The 21,020-nt window shown below is 38.3% G+C and overlaps 2 protein-coding genes across 6 annotated transcripts in view; one reads left to right on the top strand and one right to left on the bottom strand.

Moving 5' to 3' along the window:
• Positions 1-5,035, bottom strand: part of LOC551510 — a 24,616-nt gene extending 19,581 nt beyond the window's left edge. Inside the window, exon 1 of the mRNA XM_016911139.2 lies at positions 4,930-5,035. The gene's annotated coding sequence lies outside the window, so the exon portion shown is untranslated. The remainder of the gene's footprint in view (positions 1-4,929) is intronic.
• The window catches only part of LOC726188, a 25,351-nt gene extending 4,331 nt beyond the window's left edge, over positions 1-21,020 (top strand). Inside the window, exons 2-12 of one of the 5 annotated variants that reach the window (XM_026439857.1) lie at positions 2,904-2,998; positions 3,341-3,527; positions 4,953-5,094; positions 5,982-5,996; positions 7,018-7,157; positions 7,251-7,348; positions 7,486-7,695; positions 14,050-14,169; positions 14,929-15,197; positions 16,109-16,231; positions 16,401-21,020. In XM_026439857.1, the coding sequence (XP_026295642.1) occupies positions 2,954-2,998; positions 3,341-3,527; positions 4,953-5,094; positions 5,982-5,996; positions 7,018-7,157; positions 7,251-7,348; positions 7,486-7,695; positions 14,050-14,169; positions 14,929-15,197; positions 16,109-16,231; positions 16,401-16,617 (1,566 nt within the window). In that variant the 5' untranslated portion in view covers positions 2,904-2,953 and the 3' untranslated portion in view covers positions 16,618-21,020. Of the gene's footprint in view, positions 1-2,903; positions 2,999-3,269; positions 3,528-4,952; positions 5,095-5,981; positions 5,997-7,011; positions 7,158-7,250; positions 7,349-7,485; positions 7,696-14,049; positions 14,170-14,928; positions 15,198-16,108; positions 16,232-16,400 lie in introns of all 5 variants that reach the window. The other 4 variants (XM_026439856.1, XM_026439859.1, XM_026439858.1 and 1 more) reach the window with 4 other exon arrangements.

The raw sequence follows: 21,020 nt of genomic DNA, 5'->3' as shown, positions 1-21,020 counted from the left end.
TTAATCTTTCAACGGGACGACGAAACGAGGCTTTCCTTTACCGTGTGTATCGCGGATAAGTGGCGGCGCGTGCCATCTCCTTGGCGACTGAAAATTTCGAGGCTCGGCCGGTACACACAGGGTGGTGTCGAAATTCATCTAAACGCGAATGATTCCCGATTTTTCCCCGAAATTTAAAATTCAAAATTATTCCATTTCTAGGAAAATCGATTAACATAACCCGCGCACTTGGCGAATACTAATCTCGATCTATCCTGTTTATCCGGTGGAATTTAGCCGAGAGCATGGTTCGCGACGGAACAACTCGTATCCCGAGTTTTCGTGACTGTGGCCATTTATTCGTGGTCGTGCTAATCGTCGGATGAAAGCGAAAGTCGTTTACTGCTAGTTTTGCTTTATCAAAAGAAAAAAGAAAAAGGAAAGAAAGAAAGAAAACGAAACAGAAACGGAAATTTCGAAACGAAATATATCCTGGACTCTTGGCTTAGAAAGTGAAGTCGGAACGGTTTCAAGCCGACCGGAAAACATCCTGTTTTTACTTTCGACGAGGATGCATTATCTTCGTTTATCTTACTTTTTCTTTCTTTCCCTTCTTTTTTTTTTTTCATCATCATCAACGACGAGAAAACTCGATCGGTAATCGATTTAAGGTTTCGTAATAGAAAATTTTAGCGTTTTTATCGTGGAATATCGGCGCGAATGTTTCAGCCTTGAACTCTTTCCGTTCCCATTTCCGGTAATAGTGGCTAATCGCGAGATATATAAAAAACGATCGTTGGCCGAGATGAGAAACACGATAGAGAAAAAGGGAAAAGACTCGTACGTTATAAATTATTCCCTCTGTGCACGGTGTGTTACTTTATTTGAAACGGATTTCTTATACACCATCTGTGACAACCGTAATCCGTGTCGATCGATTTCGAATGCATCGAGTATCAAGGTAAAAATTCGCCTCGTATTTTCGCCTCGCCGTTTCCCGAAAGATTAATCGTCTCGTTTGCCGCCATATTCTCGTAGGAATACGTAGAGACAGCGTGTCTAGCAGGGGAAAGTACGTTGTCCGGCGAATAAGAGAAACGTCTGGAAATGTGTAGAAATTTGTTCGACGAGTACAAGGTAAATGTCGAAAGCGTAATCAATCGAGATTGTAACGCATCCATAAACTTCCTCTTCGATTTATGAACCGTGAAAGATAAAGAAAGCCGTTGTCGTTTCCCGAATATCGACGAAACGTTAAAACGCCGTAACGAAGTAACGAAATTTGGCGAGTCGATCATCGCCATCCTGATTAATTTTCGAAAGAGCGAACTCTAGAAATTGGAATCTGGATATCGTGCGTTACGTAAATTTTCATCTTTCTCAAAATCTTGACATATGTGAATATTGACATTGACGAGTTCGTTTCCTTCCAGTGAATTATTAAAATATTATATTCTTATTATTCAATTAACGAGTAACAGTTTCGATGATTTTTTTAAAAACAAAATTTAAATACAAGTTTTAAAGAATTTTTTTATATCATTAATAATATTTGAAGGCGTTTCGATAATAGCTCGAATCTCTCGATAATCTCAGAATTTCTCGGATCGCAAAGATGGATGAAATGGAAGTTACCGCAATGCGGAGAATCCGTAACTGTTTTCGTGGTTCACAGCATGCGAACACCTATCCTCGTGCGAGCAAATTTCCTTCGATTCTTTCGTCTCAGTCGAATTTTATTTATCGCTCGCTTCGAAAATTAAAAATACCGTTTCGGGATAAATAAAATATTCTTCGATTAAACATTTTCTTCACTTTACACGATATTTATTTCTTACGAGATAATCGTCAATATTGATTAATTATCACTGTGAAAGATTCTCGTTTATATTCCACGAGAGAATAATCGAATTATACGGAATTAAAATGCGATTCTAAAATTAAAAAAAAGATCGTTTTTCGAGACGTGCAAGAATAATTGGAGGATCGATCGTTGGTTAAAGATAATCTCGCGTTTACTTTCAATAACAATGATATTTTTACGTTTCCATACGTAGCTAATTTCACAGATGACTCACGACCACGGCAAGGTTCATTGACGTGGACCAACTCGAATTGGAAAGCTATTTTTATAAATCTTTATATCTATAAATCCCAACTTTGTTTCGAATCCCCAGATAAGTCATCGAGATAACATTTCTTTCATCCGTTTATTATATCCGAAACGATTCGATTTGTCGCGAATGATTTCAAGGCAAACAGATTTCATCGATCCGTCGTCTATTCTGAACGAACGAAATCGATCGGAACGAATCGTTAAATGTTAGAAAAATTCGGGGACGAACGAAGAACGAAAGACAAAGGAAAGAGAGGAGAAAAGAATCGAGAGTGAGAATATGTAGCAATGGTTCGCTTATTAATAAATACGGCCGATCAAATGTTTGGGAAACTTGGTTACGAGAACGATAAACGAGGAAAGTTGCGGCTACTCGGTGCAAGTTCTAGAGACTGCGTATAAAGGCGTGCCAATATAAACCGCAAGCTTCATTTGTTGCTCGAACGTTTGCGGCTGGCTGGCTGGCTGGCAGGCAGGCAGGCAGGCGAGCTAACACCGACCAGTTCACTCGCAGTATTTTCGTTGCCACCGGCCGGTGTTGTGTGCCGCGCCGAACAATCCGGAAAGGTCACCTCCTACTTACCGCTCTCCGTATTATAACCCTGTTTATTTACCGTCTATATCGTTTTCTTTTTTTTACGCGTCAATAACCGTTGATAGGAGAAAAGAAGAAAAAAAAAAATTCCATTCGATTCGGCCACCTTTTTCCGCGATTTCGAGAGAAAAAAAGAAAATCGAATTGTATATAAATGTTGCACGATCAACTCGATGCGATAATCGTCACAAAGTTTCATCGATTATGTTGTAGATTCGGATGAATTGGTCGACGCGTTACACTGTCGACGGAGAGATGCAAGTATGTTTCGTCCGCAAATTCTTGGGAGAAGTGGCCCCGCAATAACGGTATCGTTTCTTTCGAATTTATTATTTTCGTATTATCTTCATATATATATTATATGAAATTTATCGTATCCAAACTTTGATTCTTTGTTCTTCCTTTCATTATAAAAAGAAAAAAGAGAAAACAAAAAACAGATTTTTTTCTGTAGTAGAAAGATCGAATTATATATATCGATATATTTTTGAATAGAGTAATAAATGGATTCGTATGTTTCTTCCTCTTTCTAGTCATTGATATTTACGTGCATGCGTGTATTTTTTTTTTTTTTTGTAGTGAGTGTGGTGTGGAATGAAAGAAAAAGAATGCAGCACGGTAGAGGAGGCTAGATGAGCACCAATTTTCAGAGAGGTGCATCGCACGCGAAACGTCCAGCGATTGTAGGGAAAAAACAAGACGGCGGCGCGTCTCTGAAAGGAAAGAAAAGCGATAAACACGTGTGCGAAAGAATACGCGGTCCATACCTGGCCCGCCATTTTGGCGGCATGGTCCTTTGGGCCACTATACTATTCCTACAAGGAGCTGGTTTCGTAGGTAAGTTTTTATTTTCTTTTTTTTTTTTTTTTTTTTTTTTACTTGACACCACCTTATACTTTATATTTCTCTCGTAATTAACGTTACATAGATTAGAAATAAATTTTAGATCAACTTTCTCACCCTTTCTCTTTATTTTTATTATTATTATTATTATTATTATTATTAACCCGCAACGACGAAAAATTCGTCTCGTTCGGGATATCGAAATCGTCGATTCGAAATTGCTCGATCGATAAAAAAAAATCTACGATTCTCGCGTTACAATTTCAACGGCGTAAAATTCATCGGCGTGCATATCTTATAACTAGACTGCGGATTTTTACATAGCTATGTCACGTTGCTACGTAACACGCGCTAAACATATGCTAAATCGCGTAATACTTTATATCGCGACAATAAACCATTAAACGCTCGGGCAAAGTCACGAATGAAAAAAACTTGAAAACTTTTCGCGCGTGATCAGAAGGGAAATGGAAAAATTTTACTCTACGCGAAATTTTTATTTGCCTATACGACTTGTATCTCTACGATCGAGAGTAGAGCAAGCGTATTCGAGAAATATTCGAGATAACGTTTGAAACGTTTATTGCGCAGAGATGGCGAAGCAAGTCTCGAGCTCCGAGGATAAGTCGGCGAGGAGCGAGCGAGAGATAATAAACGACTAAAAATTGTCCTTTCCTTTACGCGACGATATCTCGGCAACCGGAAGTCGTATCGGGATAAACGAAAGAGCGTTTTAAAGGGCAAGATTCCCCGCTTCTAACGATCCCCCATTCGTCGGCCAAAAGTCATTATCTTCCGAATTATAGCGAGTTTAAAATTTTTCCAACTTTATCCTAACAGGATTCGATTCGATTTTAAGGTAAATCCCTCTCCTCGATCGATAATAAGTCAATTTCGATCGATTCGGATTATTCGGAATTGGGTTGATCGATTAAATTGGATTTAATTTTTGAGAACATTTACGAAGAGAATTTATGAAGAGAATAATCGCGTTGGTTCGTATAAAAACGGGAAAATCCGCGCTCTATTTGTAACGTTTGCGTAAGTCTTGTAAAGTCTTCTTTCGATGCGGGTGAAAAAATATTATAGAGCGAGAATCGGGGTCAAGATGGCCGGTTTACGACACCGTTGCGACCGATTCAACGAGTGAGAAAATATATAGGTGTTCGACCAAGAGATTGGTCTCTACCTCGGTGTTACCAGTCGATATTACCACGCGTGCATCCCACTTTTTTATCCGACTTTACCGATTCGGTTCCCTCTATCGCTGTATTCTCGATATTAAAACTCGTCTCTAACGAAAACTGTTCAACGAAATTGATCAACCGTGTTTTTTTCTTTATCGTATCGCGTCGACCCCCCCCTCTTATTTTAATCCTTAATTTTTTTTACTCACAAATACGCGTTTCCTTTGTGCAGGCTCGGTAACAGGTATTCCTGGCGTTCCGGAAAATATAACGGTGATGTTCCTGAATCCAACGTCCGTGCGCGTATCTTGGAGCACGAGTCAGGTCGAACAAGTCGAGAAATACGACGTCACGTACAAGCCAACGGATGCCAGGTGCGTTCTGCAGATTTCGATGTTCCACTTTTTAACCTTTTTTCTTTTTTTTCTTTTTTTTTTTTTTCCCTTCTTTCTTTCCTCTGCACGTACGTAACTAACAAAATCATCCTTCATCATCCAGTTAAATCGACACGTAGTTCTCGCGCGTAGTGCATCCATCATCCGTAATCCAGAGTAAGAATGTAACGGGTTTAAAATTGTTGTAAAGTTTCGAGTAATTCAAACTTTTCATCAATTCTACCATACAACTTATAGCTAGTTGGGAAAGAATTGTTGACAAACTGTCGCCGCCACTTTTCTTATTATCCCCTTAATTTGTATCGATGTATTCTTTTCTCTCTCTTCTTTATCGACGTTCCCCTATCGAAACATTAATATCCATGTGCATATAAAAATCGATCGGAATGAAAGAAATCGGCGCGTACGTTAGAAAATAGAAAATTGTTTCCATTCTACTCTGTCGTATACCAAGTCCAACACTCGCGTTACGATTTCTGGAAATTATCTCGGATCAAATCGATCGCTCTTTATTTTACGTTTCGGATACGCTTATTATTATTATTATTCGCTTCACAGCGGCGTTATAATTCTAAAAACGTTTCGACGACATCGCATCCATCGATTACCGTGAGAAAAAGAAGCTCGTACACGAATATAGTAATTTTTTTTTTTTTTTTATAATTCCAGCTAATATCGTCGCGGAATTTTTTCTCCTTTTTTTTATACATTTTTACATATATTTTCACACGTAAGATTTCATCTTCGCAAAATACATCTCAAAAACGAATCACACATTTATCAATTGGTATCAGTCTTTCGTGATGTGAGATTGTTTGGAAAAGGACTCGATATTAATTGATGCTTTTACTTCTACTGCGGCGCAGGAAATACAATGACAGGTACATACCTCTTTTAAGGTGTTCCTCGAGGAATTGCGAGCATCGAAACGTAACGTTTCTTTTTTTTCTGACAATTTATTTCGCGGTTTGTATACTGTTCTATCTCGAAAAAGTAAATTGGAAAAATATCTTATTTCTTGAATGGAACGAAATGAGTCGAGTTACGAGTTCGAGAAGGATAATTATTAAAAATTAATTCGTAACTTTGCCACTAGAAATTAAAAGTGTTGCTCGTTGCGAAAGTACGGGAAAAAATGTTGCGTCAAAGGAAATTTAAAACCGTCGTGGTCCGTCTCTCTTTCTCTGTGAAGAGAAAGAGGGAAATAGAAAAAAGAGAGACCGAGCGCGTTTTAAGAAGCTTGGAAAAAAATTTACGAAAAAGAAGTTTGCTCGTTATCTTTAATGATCTTGAGAGAAACATCTCCCCTTGTGGATTCAATTCGCTTACATTTCCCATTAAAGAAAGATAAAGTCGCGTCGAGCAAGTTTAACCGTTCGAAAGTATATTTGTTTTACCAACTTTTCAAGATTTCAAAAATTAACCGATTCTTACCTCAATCTAACGAAAGGGAATGGCGTCGAACGGTACAATTACAATTAATAACAATAATTGTCGAATTAACGCTCATCTGGCCAGAGTCAAGTAGACAATTTTATCGCGAGAGAGAGAGAGAGGGAGAAGCGATCGATAGAAGAACGAGCGAAATGAAGAGAGATGGCGATTTCTTATCTTATCTTCTTCTCCATCTCCTTCGTCGTTTCGCGATAATTAAATTTTTAAATTAACTCGAGTAAGAATCGGAATTCTTGGAAAGGAAGACAGAGATCTCTAAAAAAAGAAAAAAACGTGGTATAATTTGCTCGCAATTCTTCGGGCGGTAACGAAACGTAGCTCGTTAAAGAAAAAGTAAAGGAAAGATCGAAAGCGCGTTTTTAGAGGAGGCTTAGACAGAGAAGAGAAGAAATGTAGAGGAAGATAGATGCAGGAACGAAAACACAACAGCAAGGTGGTTAGTTACAGGGTGGTGGCGGTGGTCGCGGGGAATAGCGAGGCGGTCACGTTGAGCGGTCTGAGGGCTGACACGCAATACCAGCTAGTCGTCACCGCCGTCAGAGGTGGGAAAAAATTTCGAAGCCGGCCGATCGTCTTCCGCACGCTTGGTAAGTTGCGAGCCCCCCTCCGCACGTTTCGCCGCCCCCTTCCACTACCGTACGAGCCATCTATCGAGCGCGTTTAAAACCTCGAATGTTTAGAGCCGCCGCGAACGTCCCCGCAACAGGATGCAGCGGTAACCGGCGGCCCTCTTCCACCCCCTCCACCTTCTTCTCAACAGCCGCAAGCTTACATACAGGTAGACGAGAGCCTCGAAGGATTCGAACGGAATAATTTCTTCTTCTTCTTTATGTTATATATTCTTCCTTATTGCGCTTCTTTCCTCTTCCTTCGTTTTTTTTTCTTTTTTTCCCTTTTCTTCTTTTTTTCTTCCAGGTCCGCGGCGTTGAAGTGGGCATTGTCGTGTTAGTGTTGATCTTTTGGGCGGGCGCGATAGCGTTGTTCTTCAATCGGTGGGGCAAGATTCGTATGTTGTTGCCGTATCAGCCCGATTACAAGGAACAATTGAAAGTTCCTGGGACAGGGGTATGCGCAGCGGCGAACGCCGCGTACACGCAACATCCCACTCAGCACACTTGCTCTCAGGTAACGCATAATTATACCCTCTCGCCTCCCTCCCTCCCTCCATTTTATATCTTTTCCACCTTTCGCATATAATAATAATAATTGATGATATAATAATAATAATAGTAATAATTTTCGATACGAAATATATTCCGCGATATATTCGATATGATATGTATCGGAAATGGTTGCGAGCTTACTTTTTCCAGGAGAAGGAAAACGGCCGATCGATCGTTCCTTTCCTTTGATTGTAAAAAAAAAAACGCTGTCACGATATTATCTGTCACGAAGCTGGCGATTGATTATTCGATCGGATTAATTCGATCCGTTCGAGCGACACTCGAAAAGAAATTTTCGAATAAATATTGGTTTAGATATTCGATAAAAGTGAAAACGAGAAAAATCGTTTTACGAAAAGCAACGATAAATTTATATATATATATATACATTTCTGCCGTGTGTTTAAATTATCGAAGGGGGGGGGGGGATACGCGTAATTTCCACGAAATGAAATTTGTAGAAAAAAAAAAAAAAAAAGTACACTAAATTTACTTGCACGGGTTGTATCACCGTTTGACATTTCGTGAAAGTTAAATTAATAATAAACGTCACGCGAGGTATTCTCCCGAGCCTGATGCGATGCAGCCTACGTTAGCGACGCAACGTTATTACGATTTCGCACCGGCAAACTTTGCGCGATTCGATTCAATCAAAATCCTGCAAAATTCGCGCATTTTAATTTTCGAGCAATTTTTCTGAAATAATAAAAATATCGCGGTTGGATCGAGGAAATCGTGGGGGAAAATACGTACTCGATATTGGACGAAAGAAAATCGATTCGATCAGATTCTGGTGGAGTTTAATCGGGCGGTGCTCGAAAGGATTGTCACCGAAGGTTGTACGTATATCAAAAAGACGTATATCGACCTATATATATATATATATATATATATATATACACGCTCGCTCGAACGGTGCCCCATTTGTCCACGTCTCTGAAACTTTCATTTCGGGTTCTCGTAAATTTTCCATACGCTTTTGCCAAATGTAAATACGTCGAAAACTCGAGATTGCTTCCCTCCTCGAGATCGATCGATCAATAATCGCGATACATAAAGACAAAAAAATATTTTTTTTACTTAAAAATGGAGGAAAATTTAATGTGATCGTAACGAGAGGTTATCGATCGTCGGTAAAGATTTTCACGCGGAATCGACAGCCAATTCCAACGACGATCGGTGGAAATTTAGGTCGGTGAATTCGTGGAAATTCGGATGAGAGGACGGAATGTCGGTCGAAATCGATGTAATCGATCTCGAGAACACGAATAGAAGGAATAGAATACGAATAAATTGGCAGAGCGAAAATTTAAAATTTCTCGAATTCTACTCGAAGATTCGTCAAAGATTTCTTCGCGATAACAATCCGATGTTTTCACTTTTCTCGAGAAGGAAAATTGAAAATTTCGGATTTTTTATCGGCGATAAAGCGAAAGATGTATAGGCATATGTCACGCGCATTAAAATCGGCGGATCGGAGCTGAGCTTCCGTATTCTAATGGAATCGATCTGTTTGTGCCTCTGCCTGTCCGACTTAACGAATAATCGAAAAATGACGGGCCACCGAACGCATAAAATCTCGAAGGTAATGACCACATTGTCGGATATGGTGATGCAGTGTGGGGGCGGGGGCTGTTGCGTGTTGGAGCAGTGCTTTCAGTACCCGAGGAGAGCTCGAGAGCCCCGGGACTGCGGCTGCCAATTCGCTCTACTCCACAGGGCCGACATCGCGTGACCATCGGTACTTGCTAACAATCTCTATTTCTACTATTGCCTCTTCTTCTTCCTCTTCTTCTTCTACTATTACTATTACCGTTACGTCCTCTTTCCACTTCTTCTTCTTCTTCGTCTTCTTCACTCCGTATCAGCTGTCTCTCTCTCTCTCTCTCTCTTACTCGTTCTCCTCCCAATACTGTCGCGATGTGCCTTTCGTGTTTCTGCTTTTACGATGTGTGCTTCACTCTGGATCTTGCGCGCCTCTTCTTCATTCACCGACTGAGTCCACTTTTCGTCGAGTTATCCGATCGACGATTTTATCGATCGAGTTTCGACGAATACCTCCGTCGATAAAAAGTTCTCGCGACTCGGTCGATCACAACGATTCTTTCACTCGACGCGATTCGAATTTTTCGATCGTGAGATTGATACAAAGAAATGAGCGCAAACCAAGAATCGGCGAAATTTTCGGGCTTGCCAACTTTCATCGCGTGGGAAAGGGATGGACGATGGATTTCGTCGTTTTATTCGAATTGAAGCGAATGGATATTCGAGAAAAATCGAGAAGTATTGAAGGTAATCTCGATCGGTAATCGAGTTAAACAGTCAGGTAAGTGGAAAAGAAAAGTAATAACGCTCGATCGAAAGGATAGAATTTGTTGCAGGATATAATTTCTAACGAGTCAAAAAAGTTTGTGTTTTGCGGTTCAGCTTTCGAAATATTATTTCGCGTACACGCGTAGAAACGCTTTGAATCAAACTTGCTTTCTTGCGATGCATGCGATTCGTAAACGCTACTTTCTTTTACGTAAATCAATTAATTAATTTCTTTCTTTGCCAGTGCACGTATATACTTTTCATATCCGAAATTCTGAATTCTCTTCTCTCTTTTTCGACTCGACTCTTCTCGGATGAAAAAAAATCACTCCGAACGTGTTAATTTCGAAGGGAACGGCTCGTATAATAATACAACGCGATATATGAATTTCTCGTACATCGTCCAATATGGAAGAATTTGCATGCTTTGAGGTTGGCAAGCCGATATTTTCCCATTAATCTTTTAAAGAAAATTATTTTCGATATTCTCGTAAAAATAAATAAAAATAAAATCGAAAGAAAGAAAGAAAATCTTCCTCAACTCGAGAGAGAAGAATTAAGTTTATCGCGGATGGAGGGAAAATTCGTTACAAATTTTACTTACGCTTCCGTGAATTTTCATCTCCTTTCTGCGCTTTCCATTCTCTCTTCGTGCGTATAAATTATCTCGTAAATGGATTTCCTTCTCTCGAAGGAATTTTTCTTTTTTCGAATTTTTCTTTCACGATTCCAAAAAGAAATCGCAATTTTATTCTTGTTCGATCGTTGCGAATAAACGCGTTAAAAAAACTTTTTTTGAAAAGAAAAAATTTTGGAAACTGCTTTTCAACGGTTATCGAACGAAAAATATTCGCAGGACAATTTGGAGAAGCGTCGAATCTTCCTATTCCTAAAATTCTAAAACGCGACGTGAAATATTTCGGGCGTGCGCCAACCGCATGTATGTGGGTTGTGCATATGCAGGGAGGGGAGGGGAGAAAAAAAGGTTCTCGCTCGGTTCACGTTCGCTGCTCTCAACCTTGATTTGCGCTCGTCACAACGATCATCGTCGTTTGATACAAAAGTGTCCGTTTGCATACACTCTTCCGTCCTTTTCCGTTCCCTTTGAAAATTTCGTTCGTTAAAAAAAAAAAAAAAAAATACCTCCTCTCTTTATATACCTTCGGTCGATACGTGTCAATTTTCGTAAAACACGTTTGTTACAATACACGAGTGAAAGAAAGGGATAATCTTCGAATTGAAATAATTCGGGAGAGAAAAAAGTGTTTTTGGAAAGTGGGAACAGTCAGGTATATGAAGGAGATACGTAAAGGCGAAGCGGGGAAATATTTCACTAGGCACCGAAAACCACGCTTTCTTCACTTGTCTCGACCGATCTTGATTACTCGTTCGACCGCACCCCCCACCACGATTCGAAGCAAAGTAGCATCGCCTCTCAACAACGCTTAACGACAACATCATTTCCGAACTATTTTCCGACTGTTTTATCATTCACCGATTCCCTCGATTATTATTATTATTATCATTCGAGCCGAGTCCTTTCTTTCCCATTTATTTTCGAATCGATCGTATCGCGCGCGACGATCGAACTTGGAGGGAAAAAAGTTTCGTCCTACGTGCCCTCAACCGTGATGTATCGTTATTATTATATCGCGAAAAGATGTTATCGAGTATTGGCGTTTCGATACGATGGAGGGGAGAATCAAGATGGAGGAGAATCACGGTGGAAAAGTCGTCCGTGTCTGTGTCGGTAATGGGACGTTTATAGAAAGAACATGGGAAGAACGATGGCTCCGCTAAATATATCTTGTCTCAAAGTTTTACCGGGGTAATAGCTTCCTGACCCAAATCTCCACGAGAATCCCTCTGGTGGAGTCGGGTATATATACGTATGTATGTATTCGGCTTCGATCGGATAAAGTACGTGATTAAATTAAGAAGTAAAGACAAAAGCGAAGCAACCGGTCGGTAAAAAACTGACCCGATCTTACCGTCCGAGGCCAGAAGGTAAATTTATATTATATATCTATCTAAATACGCGATATTCGTAAAAAATAAAAATAAAAAAGTAAAAAACAATATAAAAAAGAAGTATAATTATCATCTCTCTCTCTCTCTCTCGAATCTCCTTCGATTCGTATCGTTCGCGGTTGATAACAAATTACACGAATCGTTACGAAACACCCGAATCCTTTCTCTCTTTCTCTCTTTCTCCCTTCAATTTTACTCGCGTATATATAAAAACGAAACACTCATTCATCGATCTCATTTACGAGAAATTATTAGAAACTTTATTCGTATTATTCTTATAGCACGAAATAATAAGCAGATAGGAGCAGTTTTAAAAAGTTCTAATAATGCTAATAACTGTAAGTTTGTCGTTGTGAAAAAAAAGTTTAATTTAATTGGATATTATTCCTCCTCTCTCTCACTCTTTCTATCTCTCTCTTTCTCTGTCTTTCTCCCTCTCCCTCTCTCTCTCTGTTCCCATCGATCGCTCTTTTGTAAATAATACACATTTTCGATCCGCTTGGAATTACGAGTAAATCTGTGTGCGACGCTTCGATTCGTTTCACGTCTCATGGTGCGCACAAGTCGTCGAATGACGAGCACTTTCGCACGTTTGGCAAACTGATTCTTGTGCACAGGTGTATCTCACACGATACGTGTATGGATGTGTATGGATCGAACGAATCGACGTTGAGAAAGAAAAGGAAAAAAAAAAAAAAAGAAAAGAAAAAAAGAACACAACAATGCACAACAATGCGAACGAGTTTTGACACAGCTTTTACACGGTGATATACGACATACGATACGATACGATATGTCGTGACATCACTGAGAGGGAAAAAACGCTTGCCCACTTGAGAACGCTTACTGTTTACTTACTACAACTTTTTTACCCTCCGTGCAACAATTAGGTACATAGATTTATATCGTACGTATAGTTTAAGTTCAGAGAATGAAATCACGATCGACTCGAAAAAGCATGTTACAAATATTTTCTACTCGGATGAAATTACGCGTTTCTTTATCCTAAAATTATCATACGTATACATATATGTATGTATAAATTTTATCAAATCCTTTAGTTTATTATTATTATTTTTGCATCGATCTTATTTCGAATTTAAATATTCGAATTTTTCGAATTTTCGAAAGGGAATGAAAAAAAAAAAAAAAAAAATACGCTTTTCATCCGAGGATACACGCGGAAACGTGTACGTGTCGGTAAAGCAGGTAGACAAACGATGGGAAATGATCGGATGTGCGTGCATCCCGTAATTTAATTTTGCTTAATTGCAAGTCGCGTCGTTTATACGATCATTCGTTTTATACGATAAAAGGGAAGAAGATTGAAAAGCGGAATGAAATATAAGGGATGATCCCGTTTTACGAGATGGAAGAGAATACGAAAAACCTTGAGGAACAGGTATTCCTCCAGGGGACAGAAATTAAAGGGAAATTAAAGGCGAAAAAAAAAAGAAATCGTTGATATTCTCTTAATTATCTTTCACTCTAGTACCCGCTAAAAATAGTGCATCCTTTTCTCGCGTGCGCTCTCGACGCATTGTAAGATAAAGACAACGGATAAATCGCGAACTACGTAGTTCGAATAAGTAAATAAGTAAATACGTAAATACGTAAATACGCGACGGGCAACTTGTTTATTTATTTACGAGGAAACGTCGCGGAAGATATGTCGCGAATCGGGTAATAATATACGAATATATTAAATTTTCAAGTCGATCGAATTACCATACGAAACGGTCATCATTCGAATATATATCGCGTATAAGAAGGGGATCGCGACGCGAGAATTCTATTCTTAGCGGGTAGATAGATTCTTTGTCCTCCTTGTCTGCCTTCTGTCGGTCGATCACGCTTGAGAAAAAAAAAAAAGAAAAAAAAAAAAAAAAAGAAAAGAAAATCACAACGTTGAAAGTGCAATTTGGATCTTGGTGGGGATGAAAGGATGATTAAAGATGGCGTTGTTTCGCAGCATCTGCACTGGTCGAGCCATCACGTGGACTCGTTGGACAGCGGAGGCGGTTTCGGATGGGCGAGAACTTCGAGGCCGCGGGTGAACAGCGCCATCGACGTGGCCGGCTTCCTATCCCAGGTATTCGATCCCAACCGTTCGCAGAGAGGAGAGGGGATCGTGGACAAACTTGAAATTCGCCGAATCAGCGAAAAGAACGCCTCGAACGTCTCGCTGGTCGATAAAAGAATCGATCGAGTCTCCACGCTCCCCTCCACTCTTCCATATCGATCGAGATCGGGAATCGTTCGAGATATTTTCCATGCTCGGGCGATATTCGATGGGCGTCTGCTCGATGGGAGGCGAGTTACATATTGAAATATGTAACGAGAGCGCGAAAGAGAGCGGTGTACAAAATAGATAGACACGTCAGAAACGTTAAAGTTCAAGGTAGTCGGAGGTGAGGTGTAGTTCACTACTTGATCGATAAGCCCCTTTCGTTTCACTCGTACCGAACCGAACGTACGTGGTTCGAATTCGTTCTTTTCCCCCCACTCCTTCATCATTTTTCCTCTCTCTACTCATTTTTTCCATATTCGAATTTTTCACACGCGTGAAAAATTAGTGTATCCTCGTCAGATCCGTATCCGTACTTGTGATAAATACGCGGTCGCGTTTATATTCCCTGATAAATTCCGACTCTTTCTCTCGCTCTTTCTCTCTCGTTACGTTTTTCTTCGAGCGGGAGCATTCAGCAGGCGAGAAAAAGAGGGGGGAGAAGGAACAGCGTTCCGTTTGGAAGTGAAATGACGGTTCGAAAGTAACGGTAAATAATGCGAGGGAGAGTGACGTTACCGACTGTACCCGCAATGCGGTTTTTCTCGCATGGGATTCTCGCAGGAATTTTTAAGACGTCACGGTTCCACGTCGAAATTGTGCCGGAAGGTGCGCAGCGCGGATAACTTGCCCCTAGCGTCCTCGAATCGACAAGATCAACGAAACTCGAAGGAGGATGGGATCGACGGGGACAAAGAGTCCTTCCTGAGATCGACCCAGGAGGAAAAATCTGAGGATTTGGAATCGAAGAGGCACAGCAGCTTGGAGAGTTGTCCCAAGGACAATCCGGACGTCTCGTTGCTCGATCCCAATCATCAACAACAATCGTCCAGGTAATTCGCAATCACGACAGAAAATAAGAAAGATAAGAAAGATAGAGTTTGTTTTTTTTTTTTTTTTTTTTTTTTTTTGGTAAAGTAAGAATTTTCGCAGAGTTGAATTACGCGTCAAAGTTTATTTATTTATTTAAAATGGAGGGGGAAACGTCCCCTTTCCACTCTCTTAATGTCCGTTCCAAAGTTAATTAGATATCGGATAATTAATGGACTTAAGAAGATTCGAGAAGATCTTTTTCGTCGCTCTTTTAAATCTCTTTTAAGTTATCCAAGATTATTGATATAATTTTATAACGAGCTCGTAATTAAGAATAACGAAAAACTGATGAAAAACTCTTTGAATTTTCCTCTCGTTTTCCTCTCAAAAATTTCTTTCATCGTAGACATCGTAGAATCTGATAAATCTTTCACTATTCGTATTCGTGGCGCGTATAACTCGTTATATTCCCTTTGCATGGAAAAAAGGAGAGAAACGTGCGTTAGATCTCGCGAATTTTCGCGAAAGGGAATAAAACACGAACACGTTCTTTCTCTAGAATAAAAAACTATACGAATAATTTCGAATTTCTCGATAAGAAGCGAATAGATCCATCGTTACAGTTTCATTTTTCTTGAACCAATCGATCTTCTCGTTAACCTTTCCTCCTTTTTTTTTTTTTTAACTTACGTAAGCATATTAAATCCAAAGAACGATACACGGTTACGTGTAACCGTTGGATTACGTAAAACGTTGCGATCTTACTTACGCAATATTCTTTTCGCGATCGATACGTATAATAATAATAATATAATAACGATAAGGACGATAATAACGTGAAAGGACAACGCGAGGACCCGTGTTTTCATTATCGACGTTACGTTACTTTGATCGTAAGGAGAGAAAGAATTTTCAAGCGCGAACGTTTCAGGGATTCGCCGGTCACGTGTTCGTCGTCATTGGTCGGCCGACGTTTCGGTGGATGGAGAGCTGGTGGGGGAAGTCACGAGTACGTCCGATGCCCCGTGCGACAACCCGCCTCCATGGATGAGAGGTAAGAGAAATTCTTCCTCTTCGCCTCGTCTCCTTCGAGAATCCTTCGAATTATTATTTCGAGGGAAAGAAAGTAAAAGATATATATCGGAGGTGATGATGGAGACGCGTGCGTGATGAAGGATCCTTGTTCGTGATGGGGGGCATGAAAGGAGAGGTGAAATTGGCAGGTATTGTCGGCGTTCCGGGGAAACGGATGCTCGGCCGGCTCGCTATCATCATTACCATCGAAGGGGGGGGATAGAGCGACACTCGAAGAGCTGCGACTACGCGCCGAGGCGTACGCCCGAGTCGAGCATTGAGGTTCAACACTTTGGCCTGCCCATACTGAGCGTGAGCGAGCCCAGCCCGCCGGACGAGAACGACCGCGTCGACGATTATTTGTAGGATTTGCTTGCCGAGGACTTCCTCAAGGAGCTCCTCGTATGACCCTACCGCTCGTCCTCCCTCCTCCTCTAATCTCTTTCTCTCTCTCTCTCTCTCCGTGTGTCCAACGTTTCTCGGGAAAATAAGGAAAGAAGATAATTTCGTTATTAACAATTCGAGGGAACGGAGTTGCGATTATATTTTGAACTCGAGAAAGAAAATCGAGAGTATTCCAGACGAGATACATGTGTATATATATATATATTTTTCCCCCTCCCTCGTTGATTCTCCGATTCGTTGATTCGCCGGCGATGGATCGATATTCGTCTCCAAGATATCGCGTAATAGACGTTTCGTGTGACATTATTCTCTCTCTCTCTCTCCCACCGTTTCTCTTTCGCTCCTCCGTGTCGACAAGCCATCTTCTGGCTGCGAAAAGAAAATAAGGATGCACGCTTGAAAATTTGATTCGTTCGATTTAATCTTTTTAGAATTATCGATAGGAGAGGAAGGAAAGATCGGAAGCGTATTCACATATCCGATAATATTGTATAATACGTGGCTCTAAATTCCGATAGATGTTTCAATTTCTCTTGCTTTCTTTATCGACACGTAAAAGAATCGATCGATATCCTATTTGAGGATATTGGCGCTGTTCAATTTTCAAACAACGGGGTGTGTGTATATATATATATATAGAGGAAATAAATAAAACAATTTTAAATAATTTTTATGCATATCGAGACGTATCAATTTTTGAAATCGATCAATAAGAAAAACGTTCCAAAGAGCTTTCAGAATTTTACGTCGAACTTATATATATTTATATATACGCGAGAATTATGAACGAATTGTGTTTCCTCCTTTCAAGAATTTTGCTTTCATCGCTTTACCGTCGCGGTCGGTAAAAAGGTATATGCGCGACTGAGTTCAATTACGCTTTTTCGCGCGCATTTTGAACATCGAATATCGATTAGATCGAGAAAATTTAATTCGAGTAATTTATTATTACATATTCAAGCGTATTTTTGGACCAAAAATCGGTACGATACAAAAGGGGGCCATAATTTCGACGTTATGTTTCTTACGACGATTGTTTCGAAGAAGGAGATATATATTCTTGTGTTTCGAAAGGGAGAGAACGGATCGTAAGAAAAATTATGATCGCTTTGCTTCGTTCGAGTCAATCCTACGTAGAATATCGTCAAATTCGGGGACCAAATAAATAGTTATAAACATACACGAATTTATTGATATTCTTTATTTTTTTTTTTTTTTTTTACTCCCTTCTTTCTATATTTCGTTTGCATCTCTATTTAATTCTCATCGTTCGAAATCGAATCGGCGGGCAAAGACGAAAGAAGAATACATTAATTAAGGTTGATGAATAAGGGAAGAATGATTGAATTCACTTTCTTTTCTCCAACTTGTTTCTCTTCTTTCCTTTCCTTTTTTCCTTATAATATCTTCGAATCGAAGCGAAAAATAAATAGAACAGTTTCCCGAGCAAAGTTCACGAATGATGAGACGAAACGTCGATCTTAAATCACTTTTCTCCTAAGCCTAACGACGTCTCTTTCATCGAATTGCATATCACATATCCAAACTTAACGAAGATAAAATCGACCAATCGAATCAATTTTAAACGAAGAAATTACCTATTGTATAAAGTTGAATGCATGTGTATATATATATATATATATACGTAGAAGGATGAAAAAAAAAAATATGTGATATATCGTAGAGAAATGTGTTATTTTTATTTTTATTTTTATTTTAAAAATCCGCGAAAATTGAAAATTGGATTCGAATCTCTATCATTGTACACATTGGATAATTGAAATTACCGCTCTCGGCGAGAATAATCGAGAAAAAAAGTAGAGAGAAGTTAGTAGCGATAATCGATCGATTATCCAGTGTTGTACCGTGAATACCGTCGCACCGTATCAATCCAAACTTGTGTAGAGATGAAAACTAAATACGCGATCACGTCACGTATGTACGCCTGTAGATAACGTATTGTACCAGTTATAAAAGCGAATCGATAACGCAACCTTAACTCTTACGATCGACACGATTCTCCTAACCTCTAATTTTTCTCCTTTTTCCTTTCGAGCGATCGAGTGTCTGTCCACATACCTTCCTCCTCCTTTTAAAAATATTCTGTGTAAATATAATCGTGAGACAACTCGAACCGTGTTTTTTTCACGCAAATCGGATATAATGTACGAATACACGATATTTTTAAACGATCGTTTACATTGAATAGGATAATTGTTACTCGATTCTTGATTCTTCGCTCGATTCGAGGAGAAAGAATTGGCCGACGAATGTGAGAAAAAGAGAAAGATAATTTTGCGATTTCACATTTCATCGAGACAGACGAAGAAGAAACGAATTGATTCGAACGAAGAATTAAGCGGTATGTATATGTATATATATATATACATAGGTTAAGATATAAGAAAATTTTAGAATCGTCGAATTCTACATAATGTAGAATTAAAAGACAAACAAAGACTTATATATGTGTATATATATATATATATATTTATATGTATATTATATGTATCTATAAATATCTCTTATAATCGTACGTAGTGAAAGATATAATCGATGGTTTGTATTATAGGTTATGTTATTATTTTTATTCCGAAAATGCGCCACTTTTGCCGAGCAAAAAATTGTTTAAATATATACGATAATTTAAGTAAAGTGGGAGGGGAGGGGACTCATGCTGAGGTTCATTTAACGGTTAAAATTGATTTATCGATTTAATTATCGAGCGCGTAGAGACAACGAACGAACAATGCACACACACACACGTATACACACACATTACGCAACGCGTTGATATTTCTTCGATTATTGAATTACTTTCCCGCTATATTCGAAAATTATAAAATATATTCTCGAAATGTGAAAAAGGGGGAAAATATCGAAAATGACGTATACAACGAAAATATATACGTGTATATATATATAGGACAAAATTGATGATATAACGATGGATTATCGAATATTTAAGTAAAAAAAAAAAAATAAGGTGACAGCATGAGACCTGTTTCGAGCGAAAAAAAAAAAAAAAAGAGAGAAAGAAGAATCGATTACCTCCGATGTTTAATAACTATAGCTTTAAAAAAAGAGACCAAATATGTGAAGAGTCAAATATTCTCTTACGAAGGGTCAGTTTTAAGAAATCCCGAATTAAGCAATTTTTGAGAAAAAAAAAAAAAAGGAAAAAAAAAAGAAAGAAAGGAAGAAGGAAAAGGAAAATATCAGTAGCGATGTTTCAGAAGCGACTGTAATATCTCTCTGTGTATATATATATGTATATATATATATGTATATGTATATATATATACATATATGTATGTACTTATTTAGATTAAAATTCTGATCATGTTGATCTAAAGCGGATCAATATATGGTATATTGATAACGATCATTTGATCGACGAAGCAACTTTGACGCAACTTTCCTATTTATTATTTTGCAAATTGACGTGGGAAACGAGTGAGAATGAAAATAATTATATAAAAAAAAAAAATTGTTATCTTAAAAGTTCGTATCTACGACGATGACCAATATTTAATATTTATCGCCAATAATAAATTCCAGTTTATTAGTTTGACACATATACATATATATATATATGTATATATATGTATATAAAACTGTATGAAAATATATATATCGTTTATTAAAATATCACGACGAAACGAGGAAGATACGATTAAATTTGATTCGATTTTTTTTTTGACAAGTTTTAAAAGTTAGATTTGTAATAAAAAATATAAAAAAGAATTCATATTTCGCATATTACGTTACGTTACGTTCGATTACGATACTTATATATAACGTTAAATTTTATAAACTTTAGGAAGGAAGAACGAACATTTTTTTACAATTACGTTACACGCATAAAGTAACTGTTTGTTTATTTAAACGTAAATAAAATAGAAATCGTGATTTTTATAATGATCTCTGAACGAGCATATCCGATAAAAAATGTAATTTGTATTAAAGTACTATTAACGTTGATATTTTTTTTATAACGATAATTTTGTATAGTAAGATCTAAGAATCACGCAAATTATTATTATACATATATATATAATTTAGCGTATAAATACGTAAAAACGAGAAATATGATCTGTTGATCCCAAATATACTAAATACTTTTCGCTACGTGTATATCAATCCAATTTCAATATTTTTCATATCGTTCGAAAAAATTTTATTCCTATCGTATATCGAATAATTACACCGTCTTTTAACGGTTTCATCTATTCCGTTCTTCTTTTTCTTGACAATATCAATATTATTGTCGATACGAAATATTCGATAAATAGGTAAAGAAATACCAATGGAAATATCAATGGAATACTACTACATGTAAATGAAAAAAAAAAAAAAAAATG

Source organism: Apis mellifera, linkage group LG3 (genome assembly GCF_003254395.2).
Source record: "Apis mellifera strain DH4 linkage group LG3, Amel_HAv3.1, whole genome shotgun sequence".
Classification (NCBI taxonomy): Eukaryota; Metazoa; Arthropoda; class Insecta; order Hymenoptera; family Apidae; genus Apis; species Apis mellifera.
The sequence above is the reverse complement of the archived record's forward strand: the minus strand, read 5'-3'. Positions and strand labels throughout refer to the sequence as shown.